Source organism: Styela clava, chromosome 12 (assembly GCF_964204865.1).
Source record: "Styela clava chromosome 12, kaStyClav1.hap1.2, whole genome shotgun sequence".
In the NCBI taxonomy this organism is placed as follows: domain Eukaryota; kingdom Metazoa; phylum Chordata; class Ascidiacea; order Stolidobranchia; family Styelidae; genus Styela; species Styela clava.
The window spans coordinates 5678298-5695451 of NC_135261.1; the positions used below are offsets into that span (position 1 = coordinate 5678298).

At 35.3% G+C, this 17154-nt stretch overlaps 2 protein-coding genes across 2 annotated transcripts in view; one reads left to right on the plus strand and one right to left on the minus strand.

Annotated features, from left to right (window-relative positions):
• The window catches only part of LOC120329543 (protein THEM6-like), a 145371-nt gene that overhangs the window by 49268 nt on the left and 78949 nt on the right, over nucleotides 1-17154 (minus strand). The gene's annotated exons all lie outside the window — the stretch shown is intronic.
• On the plus strand, nucleotides 12257-15814 carry LOC120329791 (uncharacterized). Its single transcript, XM_039396573.2, has 6 exons — nucleotides 12257-12387; nucleotides 12749-12862; nucleotides 13416-13551; nucleotides 14101-14234; nucleotides 14600-14698; nucleotides 15082-15814. The coding sequence occupies exons 1-6, from the start codon at nucleotides 12339-12341 to the stop codon at nucleotides 15390-15392; spliced, it is 843 nt and encodes a 280-aa protein (XP_039252507.2). The 5' UTR covers nucleotides 12257-12338; the 3' UTR covers nucleotides 15393-15814.

A 17154-nucleotide genomic window follows, 5' to 3' on the forward strand; every position in this document is an offset into this window, starting at 1 on the left:
ATAAGAACATTACCAATCTAAAATAACACGGCAATCCGCGGACATAATAATGTATGACGACCCCCCCAAAACCAAGCCAAACATTTGGGTCTAGAAAAGCGACTTATTCGCCGGGAAATACGGCAGGTATTACAAGCAATTCATTTTTTATGTGGTTTCGAGGTATCCAGAGTTGTATTCAATTAGTTTAATTCTATGTTTAATGTTCGCTTAGCCGAAGTAAAGCATTTAATCAATATTTTGAAAAATTGATTGCTCAATTACTCCGACGAGGCAAGATCGTTTTTAACAATTTTATTTGTGGTATAAGATTAGAATATATGGGAAGTTGATATATGTGAACAATCGTCTTTGTATTAACTGATAAATTCGTTGTATTTTTGTGTGAGTAATTGTCAAACATTGACAATTTAATTATTAATTCACGCTCATGTAAATTAAAGCAAGTCTACAATATATAACGTCAGTTACACTCACTCAGTCATGTTAAAAGTGTCAGAGAAGAAATTATGAATAGCCACAGGCAAATGCTTACGGCCATTGAAAATTTTTGTTTGTTTTTTGCCAGTTGATGCTCTCTATTCATTCTATTGCTGTTTTGTTTTACTGTGAACGTTTCCTCTCACTTCTTCTTCTTCCTGTATCTTTCTTCGGTCACATGGTTTCGCTATGGAGCAAACGCCAACGAGGACTAAAACGCCACGTCGCATAGTTGAATTCGTATGCGAATTTCGTGCGTTTATGTTTTGCTACTTTGTGTGCTTATATTATATCTGGCTTCTTCTATTGGCACTGACGGACTAATTTACGATTCATTGTGCTGTATTGCAACTTGTATAATATGTTATTCAAGACATTACACGCAGATTATATTGGATACAGAAGCACAAACGACGCCAGTCGAACATAGAAACTGTGGTTAACTCTAGGACGACCTATGACCCTAATAGTTGCCACACATTACAGTTCTCACTGTTTCGAATGGTTTCGATTTTCGAACGATGATATTCGGATGATTAGAAACCTACCCCTTTGTAGGTTAGCTATTTTATCCACGTTACCTCACGTTAGGGAAGCGCTAGACCAGGGTTGGCCAACCTTTTTGGACGAACGGCCAAATTTAGTTTATGAAAGATTGCGCGGGCCACTCGACATGGTAGTTATGTTATAGTTTTCACTACACCGACTACAGATCGATGAAAAAACAAACAAAGCACCTTAATTATAGGAACAATGGAAATACGAAGATACAGTGAAGTCAAGAGTTTTAACCACACATAGATATTTCAATGCAAAGTATGGCACTGCGTTTATCCAACAAGTTTGTCAATAGTAGATACAATATACTTTATAGACGATGTAGGAATGCGGAGCGGATTTTTCACGTGGCTTTCAAAATTAGTGTCTCACGGGGGATTTTACATGGTTCATCCGTAAAAATCTTGCTCGTAGAAGTAAATGCTGTCAAATATTGAGATCATAAAACTGCCTCTTCTAGCTTCACAGAAAAAAATACAGGAAAACAGATTGAAAAATACATGGCAGGCGATAAAAATAAATTCAAACATGTCTCACTAGCAATAACGACCACAAATGGACATAAAACAAGCTTTCGATAGCTAAGTGGTGCTTCTCGCACGTTTGAACGACAATTTTTTATTAGAGGTCTCAATAATGGCTCAGATTTGTGAAATACATTGGGCTTCGAATAATACCGTGCGGGCCACTCGGAAACCTTCGGCGGACCACATGGGGCCCGCGGGCCATGGGTTGGACGACCCTACGCCAGACTACATTGTTCCAGTTAGATATGGAAAAAAACGGGTTGATAAAAAAGGTGTGAAATGCATGTCACTATGCATTTACCTATGAACTTTTGCGTACCGCGATGTCTGTGTAAAAGATTACGGAAGTCGCAATGACAATACACACAAAAAGCAGCGTCGTCTCGCCAACCTCGCCTCACCTGGAGTTATTTACAAATCGGTTTTTAAAATTACGGATATACCATCAATAGGCCACTCTAATATTGTAAACTTCGACGATATCTTTGTGAGCTTGCGAAACATAAAAGAGTAAGCATTATAGATTACAGTTGTCTAAAATGAATTAATGAAAAAAACGGGCTAATTAATCAATTGGTATATTTGAACAAATAAACAATTCCTCTCATTTATAATTAAAATCACGCTCGTGAAAACTTTTGATTGATTGAGCAAAAGTACTAGGTGTGAATTTGCTGCAAATTAATCTGTCTGAACGAGCAGATTGAAGGTCATAAAATTTTATAGGACATTTCCCCCAATAAAACCAAAACGTTCATTCTTATGTTATTCACAACTCAGGATTCAACATTACAAATACCATTATGAAGATACAGTTCTGCTCCAATCATAACAGAGCAGCGATTCTTAAATTTTTTAAACTGCGCCCCTTTCAGGGATTTGTCAAGTCTCACACCTCAAAAAACACTAGCTAACAATAAGCGACAAATGACGGATAGTGAGGCAAATATGTTTGGCACGTAAATAATGTAATGAATGAAAAGTTGTCACATTAGCTTTTAGCAATTTTTAAACAATGAAGAAATTTAAATACTCAAAATAAGGCGTGCAAAGTCCGTGAACTTTCCATTTTTAGCTTCACGCACCCTAAAATCTCCTTGTAGGTCGCGCTCCACGGCTTGAGAACAAATAATAGAGTATGTATGAATGTGTGATAATCGTACATTACACTTATCTAAAATAAGATATTGGGAACTTGCCTAAAATTTTTCAATTGGTATATATTTTATTTGAGAAACAAACTCTTTTATAGTCAATACTCACGAAAATTATGACTTTTGATTGATCGAAAAAAGCCCAGGTGTCAATATGTTGCAAATTTATCTGTCTGAATGAGCAGATTGAAGGTTATAACGATTTTTGAATGCTTTTTCTCGGTATAAAAAAATAATCGCGGGAAATACCTGAAATCCTAGACGACAGATGACCTTTTAAAAACGTCAATTTCATTTTGCAGAAATCAGTTAATTGATAGAATAATTAAATGATGACAAATTTCCAGGCATGACAGTTTTCATCATAAAACTTCATTTCACATCTCATAAAAGTACCTTTTACAACTAAAGTGCCAATTTACGTTGTCCATTTGTTGAAGCACGTGTAGTCGAGGGATATTTCATTGTTAGAATCTTTGACCGATAAAATGGTAACGATTGCTAACGAGTTCCTGTCATTAGGGCCTTGCGTGTCCGCTGTTCATGAAACAAGCTGCAATTTCGGTACTCCCGTAGTATGTGTACCAGGTTAAGGGGGACCATAATTTTTTTAGCCAAGTGAATATCCCCCCATAGATATCCGTTTTTTTATACAACTTGATGTAAAGTATGCGAACAAAATTAGTTACCCCCATATTGGTACACATTGGCCTACTTCTAGAGCTTTGAGTAAAAGTTTTAAAATGCGCCCCCTTGCTCGACTGTTGTTGAATTGTGTGTGTTATTATTTAAGTAAAAATACGAGTTCAATTACTTTCAATTTGAAATTATTTTATTGAAACATTTTACGGTTAAGACCTTTTACGTATTTAGCGTCTAATCCAAAATCCAAACAGTGCCACGGAACAAGCCATGGCTGCCATACCCTAGATAAATACGCCAATGGGGGGGAGAGTTGAGTTTGGGAAACCCTGTGTTGCATTTAACTACGTGAAAAGATTCCGATGGCGTGGAACTTAGAAAATGAACTATTCACAAGTTTAAAATTATTTTATTGAAACATTTTACTCATTTTGCGCCTCAATCCAATCGGCGCCCATGGTACGAGCCAGCCATACCCCAGATCCGCCACTGTGCGCCTGGTAACCCAGTGCAATTTATGGGCCGTAAAAGACGGAATAATTCAGGTATGTTTCAAATTTCATACTACCTGATATTGCTTGAACAATGGAATATAGTGTTCTAACGTGGAGTTTTAGAAGTATGTATACCAATATGAAGGTAACTAATTTTGTTCGCCTACTTTACATCAAGTTGTGTAAAGGGACTGAAACCTTTGGGCAGGGGGTATATTCACTTAGCTAAAACAGAGGGTCCGCGAACTCGAAATAGAACTAAAATAAGGAAAATCGGAATAAAATTAAGGCGCAACCCTAACCTGGTACATATACCACGGGAGTACCTCCAATGTGTCACAAAAATGTGTTCTTACTTCTTATGCATGAAAAAAACTTTACATTCCGAATTTGGTGGTTTTCAACATTAAGTGTGACACAAAATGTTCTGACACATTACTCTAATAAGTATTACACTACAAAACATCATAGCACGACTTTTTAAAATACAAAATTGACGTGCAATCTCAGGTACAAATTCGAATGAAATAATATATAAATCAATATACGTGCGGTGCTTACGCATTGTGTAGACGTAAAATTAACGTCATAAACCTGCGATTACAAACTTATCGTCATCACTGACCGTTTGTCAAAGCCTAATTTTTTTTTAAAACAAATGTTTTAATTTCGTTCATCATTTAAGACAAATATGAACAGCTGTCGGAAAGAAAATTTTTTTTCATTATTTCAATTGTCCGATTATTTTGCATATGTTCTTGGATGTTTGGATCTTAGAGTTCAGCTAATATTTATTGTCTTCACTGATATGCTGTGCTGTTTACGTACGGATGCACCTGTTTTTATCAACATCCGGTATACTTTACCACGACATTGTTGTTAGCAATGTAATATTGACGGAATGCTAGATTTTACGTTATGATACCGTTCTCAAAGTATCATTGTGATACGGTATCTATACATAAATATACATTTCTTAAAAATTTGTCTGCAAACAATAGAAAACAATTAAAAAGTCATCCTGCGTACTCAATCTATACGCCAATTTTAAATTTTACGTCATTTTCCAATAAATTTGCATGTTTGACGCTGTCACATCAAAACTTCCACTCTCGATTTATATAAATTCCCGCTCATTAGGCGTTTATAGAATCACAATAATATTATTTTATATATTCTATAAATGAAACAAATAGCCCACGAGGTAGACACCTTGATTTCCAAATTTACGTTTTGACGTTCGAAAATAAATTTCAGAAAATTCATTAAGTATTTATATAATAGGGATATAAACATAGCGTGAGATAATAGCGTATGCATTCACGTATTACTGCAAACAAAGTATCGGTACGTAAGATTCGCTGTTTATAACCGTACTAATCATTCGTTATAGTCTCTCAAAAAACATACAAAGAAGAATAGAGGACCCATACAACACCCCTTGGTGACACCATGAAAAGTGTCGAACTCTCTTAATCCATTGACTATAAATGAGTCTATTTGGCTCGCCCCTTTACTGAGTTACCTTCACATTCCCAGACACTGAAATACAAAGGGACCAGACTCTTTATGTTTTATATCTGTACTAGTTGAACTATACCTCTAGTAAATGATTCGCAAACTCTTAAGAATCTACTTTTACTACGTTGGGATTATAGTTAAACAGGAAGAAACATTTTGTTGCTTCAACATATTGTGATCTATCACCTAAATCAGAGGCCTGCGGCCTGCGGGCCAAAAGTGGCCCACAAGAAAAATTGTGCAGCCCGCGGTTAGGTGCTAATTTTGAATCGTGTGCGGCACACGAAACAAAATTTTAATTTAGTTTAATACGGTACGTGCGGGCAATTCCAATCCCTTTGCGTTGGTAAGCAAATACATGAGTTAAATTTATTATCTAAGCCGCCTATGACGTTACAATGCCAGAAGCGCTAGATTGTGCAAAGCGATGCCATAAGATCAATAACCAAGATCTTTGTGCCTGCAACTACTAGAAAGGCAGTTGAATAAACGTACGGCCCGCGGTTTCACCTAGTTACTTGTAAATGGCCTTCTTGTGTTAAAGGTTACACATCCTTGACTTAAATATTTAGAAACAAATATATTTCGTATTTTCTACCTATTGAGAACCGTGACACCAAAATAGGAGGGAACAGGCCCTTCACGTTTTGGTATTGTTTATTACAAACCAAGTAATGATGATCTTCGGGTGAGCATAAACTTTTTAATCCATTATCACCACGATAAGATTATTATTTAATAACGTTTAGTATTATGTCACATTTGTGAATTTTCCCGTTCAAAATTAGAGATAAAAAAAAACTTTTAAACCATCGTAATAAATTTATTATTGATTGATAATGGTGACATAATTATTCTTAATCAAAAAATCATTCGCAAGTAAATTAGCCTGCTTCCAAAGAAAAATATTTGTTGCGAAATATAGCTAAGGAAGACACCAAAAGTAGTCGTACTTCTGCGAAATATTCTGAAATAACGTACACGTTTATGACGTGACTATGCATTTAAAATGGAAATCACCAATTAAGTGCTCATACGTGACTTGCTAAACGATATGCGACATGCTTTGCTTGATTTTAATTTTGTGTTATGTCGTGTTTATTTATTCATTAAAATTTTCTATAATCAAATTCACGAGCATTCGCTCAAATTCTAAAAATTAATTAAACGGAAACACATTTCAATATACATCTTGAATTCTAAGCTTTCCAATGTAAGACCATTGGAATAGTTTAGCACGAAGGGTGTTCTTTTGGATCTTTTGTACAAAACCTGCCCCAAAAATACACCTCGCCAACTAATTATGCAGTAATTATAATCCGCGACATGCGGCAGACTGTTGCTGCTGGAGTTACAAGGAAACTACCAAAAAGTGCGCTAATTTGAAACAAACCAAGGCAGCAGAAAAGGTCAATAAGAAAACCGGAAAAAAAGACTGGAAGCATCTAGTGCCCATCAACAGCCTAAACCTAGAAATACAGTACTTATACAGTTGGGGTTAAGAATGTAGATTGCGCTGTGATTCCTAGTTTGCAAATCATCACTAAGCCTAAATGGATAATTACTAATTTTATATTTCAAAACGAGGCGGGGTGTCCCTTTTTCAAATCTCACATGGGCTTTGTAGACAAAATACAGTCTATTCTATGGTATCTGTCTATCATTGAAGAATATGTCTTTATTGCACCGAACACCCATGTAACACCAGTAAGTAGAAAGATCAAATACTCTGTGGAATTTTTCATTCGCCTTATTTTTCGTGCCCGTTCACACGTATATATGGGCCGGTCAACAATTTTCAATTACGATTCAAATGTATTTAGAATGTTGCTTCAGAAGCCAAGACAATGGGATTGCGCATCCATTTGTAAGCAAGAACATACATACGTTTCATAATTTTTAAGCATTCAAACCACTTCATGATTTCTGAATTAATCAAAACCAAAAGTCTTTGATAATGAGTTTCGATATACGGAGCCGGAACTCAATTCCAATAAATTTGGCGGTGGCCATGACAATTGTGACGTCTGTACATGGTTTCGTATTATGCGACCGGACATTTAAAGCATTCCTTAGTATTGCATGGACTGGCAAAGTTTTATAAATCGGTGAGCGAGCAGTTAGGAAGGACGTGTGACGTTATTGCCTGGTTCAATTTATCACACACAATCTGGCGTGAAGGTCGAGAATGTATTCTTAGGTAAGATATCGCACTGCATAATTGGCGAATGTCTTACAACAGTGGCAGACTACGTATTCCAAAAAGTTGGTTACCAAAAGGAGTACATTGTTGTTCCATCCTGACATTGCTCCCGTGATCTGTTGGATTATGATCTCGGGGCAAATCAGGCTAGGAAAAGGGCGCTCCAGAAGTATGTGTACCAATATGAAGGTAACTACTTTTGTTTGCCTACTTTACATCAAGTTGTGTAAAGAGACTGAACCTATGAGATATATTCACTTGTCTAACACAGACCGTCTCGAACTCGTAACAGAACTAAAACAGGGAAAATCGGAATAAAATTATGGCCCAACCCTAACCTGGTGCACACACTACGGCGGTACCAGCAAAAGTAATGTACAGCATAAGAGAAACAGGGATAAATTAGGACACTTAGCACTAGCGTCAATAAACAGAATAAAAGAATACATATCAGACAATTAGTAGTGGAGCAGCAACAAGATAGTACCAACATTATGGAGCACTGTAAATTAGAACAAACTCAGAGCAGTGTGCAGTCTATTCTTTGGCAATTTGTCAAAATATACCGTTCAATACTAAAAAATCCAAACGCTACTACGCAATCGATCAATTTATAATTTCAGTCATGGACACCGGCCACGTTTTGTTCATTATCGTATCACAATCTAAGCCGGATCATTTGTTACGTCATAAAAAACGCGCGCAATTTTTAGCGGGTGAATTTAACATTACGTAATAATTATTGACAATTAGTATCTATTATTCTGTCACAAACACCTTTCTGAGAAGGCGAAGGAATTTTAATCGTGATTTGTATATTTATTTATTTTCGTAAATTGAAGTTTATATTTATTTTGGGTGTTTTATTGCGATTAAAAAATCTAAATAAAAGACATTTTTTAATCATGGTTTTATATAACTATATATGTTTTTATTCGATCATAGTTTAACCAAGCATTGATATATTCAGTGGCTGAACTTCGTCGTTATTGGACTTTTTAGCATTAAATTTGTTTAAAAACATGACGCATATTCTTTTAAAATTAGATTTCGGGCTTGTTGCGTGAATCGTTTATAAGCGGTGTGAACTAACATTTCACTTCAAAATAGGTTATTGGCCGTTCATTTGATCTGAATTCCAAATAATATTTTCGTGTATTATTTATAAATTAAATTTTAATATAATTATTGCCTTATTGTCGTATAAGCACGGACGAGAAGAACGCCCTCGCTAGAAATTTTTTAAATATATTTAATTTGCCATTATGCCGTCACGGTCAGATCTCAAGTTAGTATTAGAGTGGAGGAAGGGCGAGGTGGCGAATATACGTGAAGGTGTACAATTGGGGGAATTTGTAAACATGCTTAAAATTAGTATTGCAGTGGGTTACTATTCTTACGAATTCCGTCCATCAGCTGGATAAACTGGTCTTCCTAAATCTGGTCAGAAGATTAGATTAGTATAAACTGCCATTTGGTAGTCGAATCGGTACTCTCGTAGTGTATGTACCAGGTTAGGCCATAATTTTATTCCGATTTCCTTATTTCAGTTCTATTACGAGTTCGGGGACTGTCTTTGTTAGTCAAGTAAATATAATTCTGCCGATAGGTTTCAGTCCTTTTAGACAACTTGATGTAAAGTAGGCGAACAAAATTAGTTACCTTCATATTGGTACAAACACGTCGAATGATTTTTATTCATATTTGAGCAATGGTGCACTGTGGTCACCTGATGTGCCTATCACGAAAAATTAGAAAGACAATGAAAGTGTAAAGATAAGATGATATTTCTCAGAATAACTGATCAAATATTGATTAATTTTCGATAATGTTTCATCATTGTTAAATGAGTTGAATTGATTATTGATTATGAAATTTATATCAATGGAGAGGAAAACCAAAAAAAAAGACTTTCCATGACCGGTCAAGGCCTATTGTTCGATTACCATTTCAAGTTTGAACAAGAAGGGTCGAATCTGAGCAATGGACATTGATGCGTAGAAATTTTCGACTCATATTTTTGGTTCGAGAGTTGGTCGGTCTGCTATACATCAATCGACCTATTTTTTTTATAGATTCAAATATTGAGTGCATTTGTCCCCATCTCGTAAAGAAATGATTAAAAATAGTTTCAAATTTCGGAAATTTGGTATAAAAAAACGAGTTTTTGAACCGCCAGTATGAGTTCCAGATAATGAAGACTTATCGTCCTATTTTCCCGTGACAATTGAGTTGTTTTATTAAAAAAATTGTTCAAAATTGCGGGGGATTTCTGAACAAAAAAGATCAATTTCTATTCGACATTTTTATCAAATTTCCAAACTTCGTCCGACATTTTCGGTTTGGAATTTTAATATTCTCGATGTGCCACTGTGACGTAAATTCACAACATATATCGATGTAGCGTTTCCTGGGGAAGGGTTAAATTATTTAAAGTGTTTATTGTACTGGACTAGACTAAAATTTTAAAATTGAAAGCCACAAAGAGTAATGCGTATATTTTAAAACATCGGTGACAGAGAAAAAAAACAGGAAATAATGTCAGTAGTTTATTTCATCACATGCCGAAAGTACACAATGGACAAACATAATTAAGAAAGATAAAAAATACATTTCAATGTGAAGGGAGACGCAAAAATAAATAGAAAGAATATATAATGCAAGTAACTTTTTATGGGTAATCTTTATATGGGGAATGCGTTGTACGCCTAATCTTCTTTACCAATACTCATAATACGTATGTCTTTCTACCGCGCCTATCCACCATGCATTAGAATACATCCCTATCCTAAATAAAGAATTTGAGGTACCCAAAAAAATCCAGAATGAGGCAAAAAAAAAATCCATATTTTATTGAATCATATTCAATAAAGAATCAATTCATAAAGAATTTATAAAATATGGGACGTTTTTCGACGTGACCTTTTGACACCGACTTTTGCAATAACATTATTTGTCAAATGAATGTAAAAAAATAGATAAAATAGTCCAAGTTTGAACGGCCTGCCAGTTTCAGTTCAAAATATCGTTGGTCAACTGGAAGAAGTCGAGAATATAATTTTGATGACGTAAAACCAATATCTCATGTCAGGGAATATAAATTACAATTATCGTGTTGCAGTTTGTGACAAGAATAAATCGAAACAGCTATCTTCGTGTTACTTGTCGTATATATAAAAAGTGTTTTTTCTGAAGATTGGTTATTTGCTTTACAGGTGCTGGAAAGTTCGAAGCAATTTTTGATGATTTTAGATTAAATTTAAATAAAGGGCGTGAAGTTGAATGAATACTGAATGAATTTCAATAGCTGAGAAAATAACGTTGATTTTGGCATAGATTGTTTTAGTTTTTACGTTTTCAGAAAACACTACACGACTATACGGAAATGGTAATGGAATATATGGTTTTATATCAAATTTTTCTCTAACATAATAAAAAAAGCATAAATTATTTTGCGCAGCAAAAAGGATGTACATCCACCCATATCTATAGCTTTAAGTATATTATGTTCACATACAGTAGCAGTCGATAACGCATCTTGAATAAAAAATTTATGAGTTTCTTAAGCAGACTATTTCTCTGTATGTATAATTGTTCATAAACTGAAGTTAGGTTGAACTGCGATATAAAAATGCGAATAATATTTATAATAAGTTACACGAAAAAGCAGTTTTCCCACCGTCCTTGGCTGCAAACTTGATGTTTTTAATTAGCTTTTTGGGTACTCCAGTAGTATGTGTACCAGGTTAGGGTTAGGCCATAATTCTATTCCCAATGTTCTTATTTCAGTTCTATTACGAGTTCGGGGACTGCCTATGTGTTAGCCAAGCGAATATACCCCCTGTCCACTGATTTCAGTCCCTTTACACAACTTGATGTAAATTAGGCGAACAAAATTAGTTACCTCCATATCAGAAACCATACTTCTGGAACGCCATTTTTTCATTTTAAGGTGTGATGTGGGTCTATCTTTTGACATTGGTATTAACAGGAAAGGCATTCGCGGTGAGCTACCTTATCTAGATAGGAAATCAACCTTTCCAGCTTTGACATTGCTGCTAAGAAAAAAGTAAAATTGACTTAAAATTGTAGGTCACACTTACATTCATCATAGATGATATCCCGTATATTGTTGTAACACAATGGAATATAACAATGATTTTAGGCTGATGAATGCAAAAATTCGTCTAGTCAGTTACAAGCATGCGAAAAATACTCCCATATTCTTTTGGTTTTTATCTACAATTCTATTTCACCGCATTACGTAAAATCGCGGAGAAAAAGATGCTTATTGTGAAGAAGATTTGATACAAAGACTTGGTTTTATTTACTGGTAGAATTCTGCTAGGAACGCGGGGAATTTGTAATATTGAGGCGAGAAATTATAGCTTGAATGGTAGAGAGTTCACAATCTTATTCAAGGTAGATACGCTCACTACACCCGAGAAGCGCCCAATTCTGATTAGTTATTGAACAAAACGTAAAGGAATAATTGGGTCTGAGATCATAAAGGTTTATATAACTACTCATTTTTTTTTCAATGTACGTCCAATTAAAACAAAGCTATAAACTAGCAAAAGATTCAAAGTTTATTATTTAATAAAGTCAATTGGTAGGCAGGAAAAGTACAGCAATGTTTTATCAATTTTTGGCGATATGTATTTTTATATATTTACTTTTCATTCTGCGTTTTACAGAAAAATTGTTAAATTTATTATATTTATTTACATTTTGCACCGATCAAACTACGGAAGACATCATGCATGTTTTATTTTCAATCACTGTTGCGTGCATGATATTTGGTGCAGGTGAGTAATTTTTGTTACAAAAGGGCAAAATATAATATTAATCTTGACAAACTCGAAAAGCTGAATATCCTAGATACGAATGAATCACTAAAAAAAGATTTGTTAATATATTTATCCCGGGCAGAGAAAAGCCGACAAGACGGCTTATTCATATAGCGAACCACGACGTACCGATTACTGATTAGTTACGGGACAATGTCGGATACACGCAAACGTGGCCTACACATCATTTCCGTTTCAAGGTTACACAAGTCTTATTAATCATTTCGTAAAGAAAATACCTCCCAAAATAAGTGTTATGTCTCCCAGGCAGTCTCAAATCAATTTGACTTCATATTTATTTATCTATTTACAAATCCAGGTCGATGCATTACTTGCCATGAATGTAACATCTACGGGAGCGAAACGGATGTGCATTGTCCTCTGAGGGAATGTCCACCTGAATACAGCGTTTGCTCAACAATAACGTACACACGTAAGTTCCATTTAAAAAAAATAAGATTTTTGTTAATTGTATTTTTATAAAGTTAAATCGAGTTTATTTTTTTATCCAGTAGGATAGGATTTACATATTTTACATATTGCCCCACGTGGTGCGTGAGTAGCATTCTCAATGTTAAGATATAGTACATAACATGATACCCAGATAAGGAGGGACACCTTGGGATTGCTTGGAATTTCGCGGGCATTTTGTACACATATGCGCTGTTAACAGCTGACTGTACATAAAACCTATGAGTAGTCCAGCAGCTACCTTCGATACTTCTATCAATCAATCAAATCGCCTCTCCTAGCCATTCAAGCCAACGGGCACAATAAAATGGGAGCAAAATTGAAAAATGTATAAATATTTATGTCTTCGCCCAGAATGGACAGGATAGCCGCGAACATTGACTATTTGCAACGGGGAACAATGTTTAAAAATAAAGCATCTGCGAAGGTTGTTAACTTCGATATCCAATTCTATATGCCTTACATTCAAACATTTCCCTGTACCGAGTATAAAAACTTCAATCCTTTATAAACAGCAACCGCAGATCCTGATTTAGGAGAATTAGACTGCTATCACGAACAAGACAATGGGACTTCATACAGAGGGACGTGGAGTACAACAATCTATGGGCAGGATTGCCTTCCCTGGGATGCAAGCGAAAATTTCACATAGTAAGTAGAATATTTTAATTTTCGTAACACAAAAAAGTGATGTTCAAATATACCGACACGAAAGTCGCACAACGGTATCATTATGGCAAGGCCGTAGCTGAAAAGATTGGCGGAAAAGCGCGACTGTTGCGGGTCTATATCTTCCTAAAAGGTGTTCTCTCGGGTTAAACTAAAACAGCTATATTCAGGGTCCCGTAAAAAGAATAGGAAATTTGAAAAACACGAAAGTCCGAAAACTTAATTTTGGGTATATTTTTAACAACAACAACGAGACCAAGAGCAACAACAACGATTCTGCGAAAAGAATTAGAAGTCTACTCCATGTCCAAAAAAATACTTACATTTAATTTGTCAACAGGGGAATCATTCTAAAAAAAGACACAGAACACGTTCAGTTTGTTTTTCATTCGATTCCTGGAATATGTAACTACGCAATGTCCAATAGGAAAACTAGTATAAATTTTTTAACACGGTAGTCATTCTAAAAGACGACACTTATAGATTCGATTTCTCGAATATGTAACTAAATTTATGATTTTCTTCTTACAGCGCTGCAAGCCACGGAATTCCAGGACTTGGAAGTCATAACCATTGCAGAAACCCAGATGGTGATTTCAGACCTTGGTGTTATACAACGTATGATTCTGATTTTTCGTATTGTGCTGTCCCGAAATGTTTCACTCGTAAGTTTTTTACATTTTGCTATTGGTGGATTTAAAGGGGTGTCAAAGGGGCGTGTTTCCACAAAGTAAACCAATATGGACTATAAATATCCAATACATGCAGCAATGCGTTATTAGTTGGTTTACAGTTTTATCAATCGCCTCATCTGTAGAGAAATCGTTTAGAAATTGCTTTATAGTTATACGACTAAGCATCTCAGAATATTGGAAAAAATACAATCAGAAATTTACAAAAATAGATCAAAAATTTGATTTTGCCTGATCATCAAAGATGAGAGTGGTATAAATCCTAGTTTTCCATTTCAATTAAAGCACATTATTGAAATTAACTTGAGTTTCTAATGCTCTCATTGCATTTTACCCAGATTTGATTCCAGTGGAAGAAAGACGATGTGGCTGGAAAAATCAAGAATATTGTAAAGACGACAACATGGGAAAAGTCTGCACTGAAGTCTGTGATGAAGGTTAGATATATATAAATATTATTCTTTTCAGCGATGATTGATACAGCAACGCAAAACACAATTTTCTCAATTGTTGAACAATATTGCAGATTTCCAGTTGGTATTTTGCCAACAGGGAGTCTTCATTTTGCATTAATCATTGTTGATACCTACCTATTCGCGAACGTTTGTTTTCAATATAGATTAAGTTATATTCTCGCGTTCCTACGCTATCCAAGTAAAGTGTTTGGAACGATTATTTTTTCTTTTCGGCCTAGACTAATAAGTGAACAATATGCTGCATTGATTCGCCGTATTTTTATGAGGCCGTCTTATCGTTTTCACTCTTTCCCCGGAGATAAGATATTGTTATAATATACCTCTAACGTTATGCTTATATATAGATAATTGCAACGTTCCACCAGACTACGAGTTCGAAAAAACAGAGCGAATGTTAACTGAAGATCCTACTACAAGTACAGCACTAGAAACAAGTGCGGCTGTAAAAACTAGCACCTTCATCAGCATGCAGCAGACAAGCAAAGGCGAAAAGCATGTTGTCAGCAGAGACGAGAGCGCTAAATTAGGGAGAAGCAGCCATCTTCGACAAGAACAAGACAATGGTGACGGTGACGAGAGTGGAAGCATCACTACCAGACCGTCTTTTATTTTAATTTCTTTAATTGCCCCACTTTTCACACTGTTATTTCAATGACCTTTGAACTTATTTAATATTTTATTCAGTAATTTTTTTGAAGGTTATTTCTTTATAGCTTACTAGCTACATTGACAACATAATTATAATGTTATATTTAAAATTTGACTGTTTTTGACATGATTGTTTTAAAAAGAGCGACCCTCGAGACATACATAAGAATATGAATCTTGCCAGCAACGCCCGTTTGACACCATATTCACGGAGTCAGTTGCTAATTTTAAGAGTTTTGAAGTCATTCTCTGTGAAGAGTATTTTCAAACGAAAGTCAACGCCTTCACTATCCCCGGTTAAATATTGTTCCCCACTCATTTCTTCAATGATATTTCTCCTTTTTTATATTTCATAAACGTCGTTTTATTAAAGAAAATTAACGATTTGGGGATCAGGTTCATTTTTGTAATAAAATACTTTCGAATAAACCAGTGGTCGATATTTTATATGTGAAAAGCTAAAAAGTACGCCGCCGACCGACCTAACAACCCACAAGGCGGTTCTAACCCAACTATATAACATATAGAAGAGGGTGGACTAAATGAAGACTCGGGTAGCATATTTTCAATTGGCGAAAGATTGTCAATGCCGGGAAAAAATTACAGATAACGCCTGTTAAAGTTCAAGCCGTATCATAAGTATGTGTATGTTCGAAAAGGACGAATTATTTTTAGATGAGACTGTAGGGTTGCCAACTATAAAAAGTTTCGATAAAGGTCATGAATTACCGTAATCATCTATTTTGTAACTTGCAGGAAAGAACAATATAAAACAATGAAACAAAAATTATATAGAAGCTAAAAAGATATATTAAAACAATCTTCATGTGTTTTTCATTTAAGGTTTATTAAACATTGACCCAAACAATGTTAATAAAATTGTTATTTCTTTGGTTATTTGAGCCGAACCAAAGCGAAATTAAAAAGAATAATTAAAAGCTTGCAAATACATAAACGGAGGCGATTTGAAAACGAAACAATATCAAACACAGTACTATAACTACCGGACAAACAACTTTGGAAAGAATGAAGGACAGTTAGCATCGTTTCTAAATGCTAAAAAGGACAAGGACCGTTGGCAACCTAGATGAGAGGGTCACGGGTTTACGTGAAATCATTCGTTCTAGAATCTAGATTATACATGGACAAAGTACGACCCGCGGGCCAAATCCGGCCCGTTCGGTAATTCAATATGGCCCGCCCGATGCTGCCACAACCAAACCGAAACCAAATTTTGATGTTTTAGCTAAAAATAACTCAAGGAATTTGTTGAGATTATGGTTAAATTTAACATGGCACAAGGGATATTGTTTTCCACTGTTGCTTTCGTAACACTGTGAATATTGTTCATAAATTGTAACTTTTACGTCATACTTACATGGCCGTCAGTCAAGGTAGGCAAAATTTCTTGCCCCCATGTTCGAAAACCTTGCCTCCCCCTGATTTAGATTGTTGTTCCACGGTGTATTGACAATGTAGGAAGGTGTTTTTGATTGAGTTGTAGTGGTGGTCTTTAGAAGACGTCCAGTGTAACGCTTAAAAACACTAATCCAACCTATTTCAATTTATATATTTAAAATTAAAAAGCCGCTTGACTGAAAAAAAACGGTTCCATTACATTTGAACCCACGTACATTTGAACCCATGACAATTGCACCTGTATGCTATTGCACCTATGGAATTTTTTTTGTTTCACGGATAGTTAAACCCATACTAACCCTAACCCATGGGTTTTAGCACCCGCATATAGATTGAACCCGTGGATATAC

Bases quoted from the DNA above. Each gene is read 5' to 3' on its own strand.
- LOC120329791 (XM_039396573.2), top strand. From the start codon at position 12,339: ATGCATGTTTTATTTTCAATCACTGTTGCGTGCATGATATTTGGTGCA. The intron at 13,552-14,100 runs GTAAGTAGAATA...TTCTTCTTACAG, and splicing joins GCAAGCGAAAATTTCACATA to CGCTGCAAGCCACGGAATTC. The intron at 14,235-14,599 runs GTAAGTTTTTTA...CATTTTACCCAG, and splicing joins TGTCCCGAAATGTTTCACTC to ATTTGATTCCAGTGGAAGAA.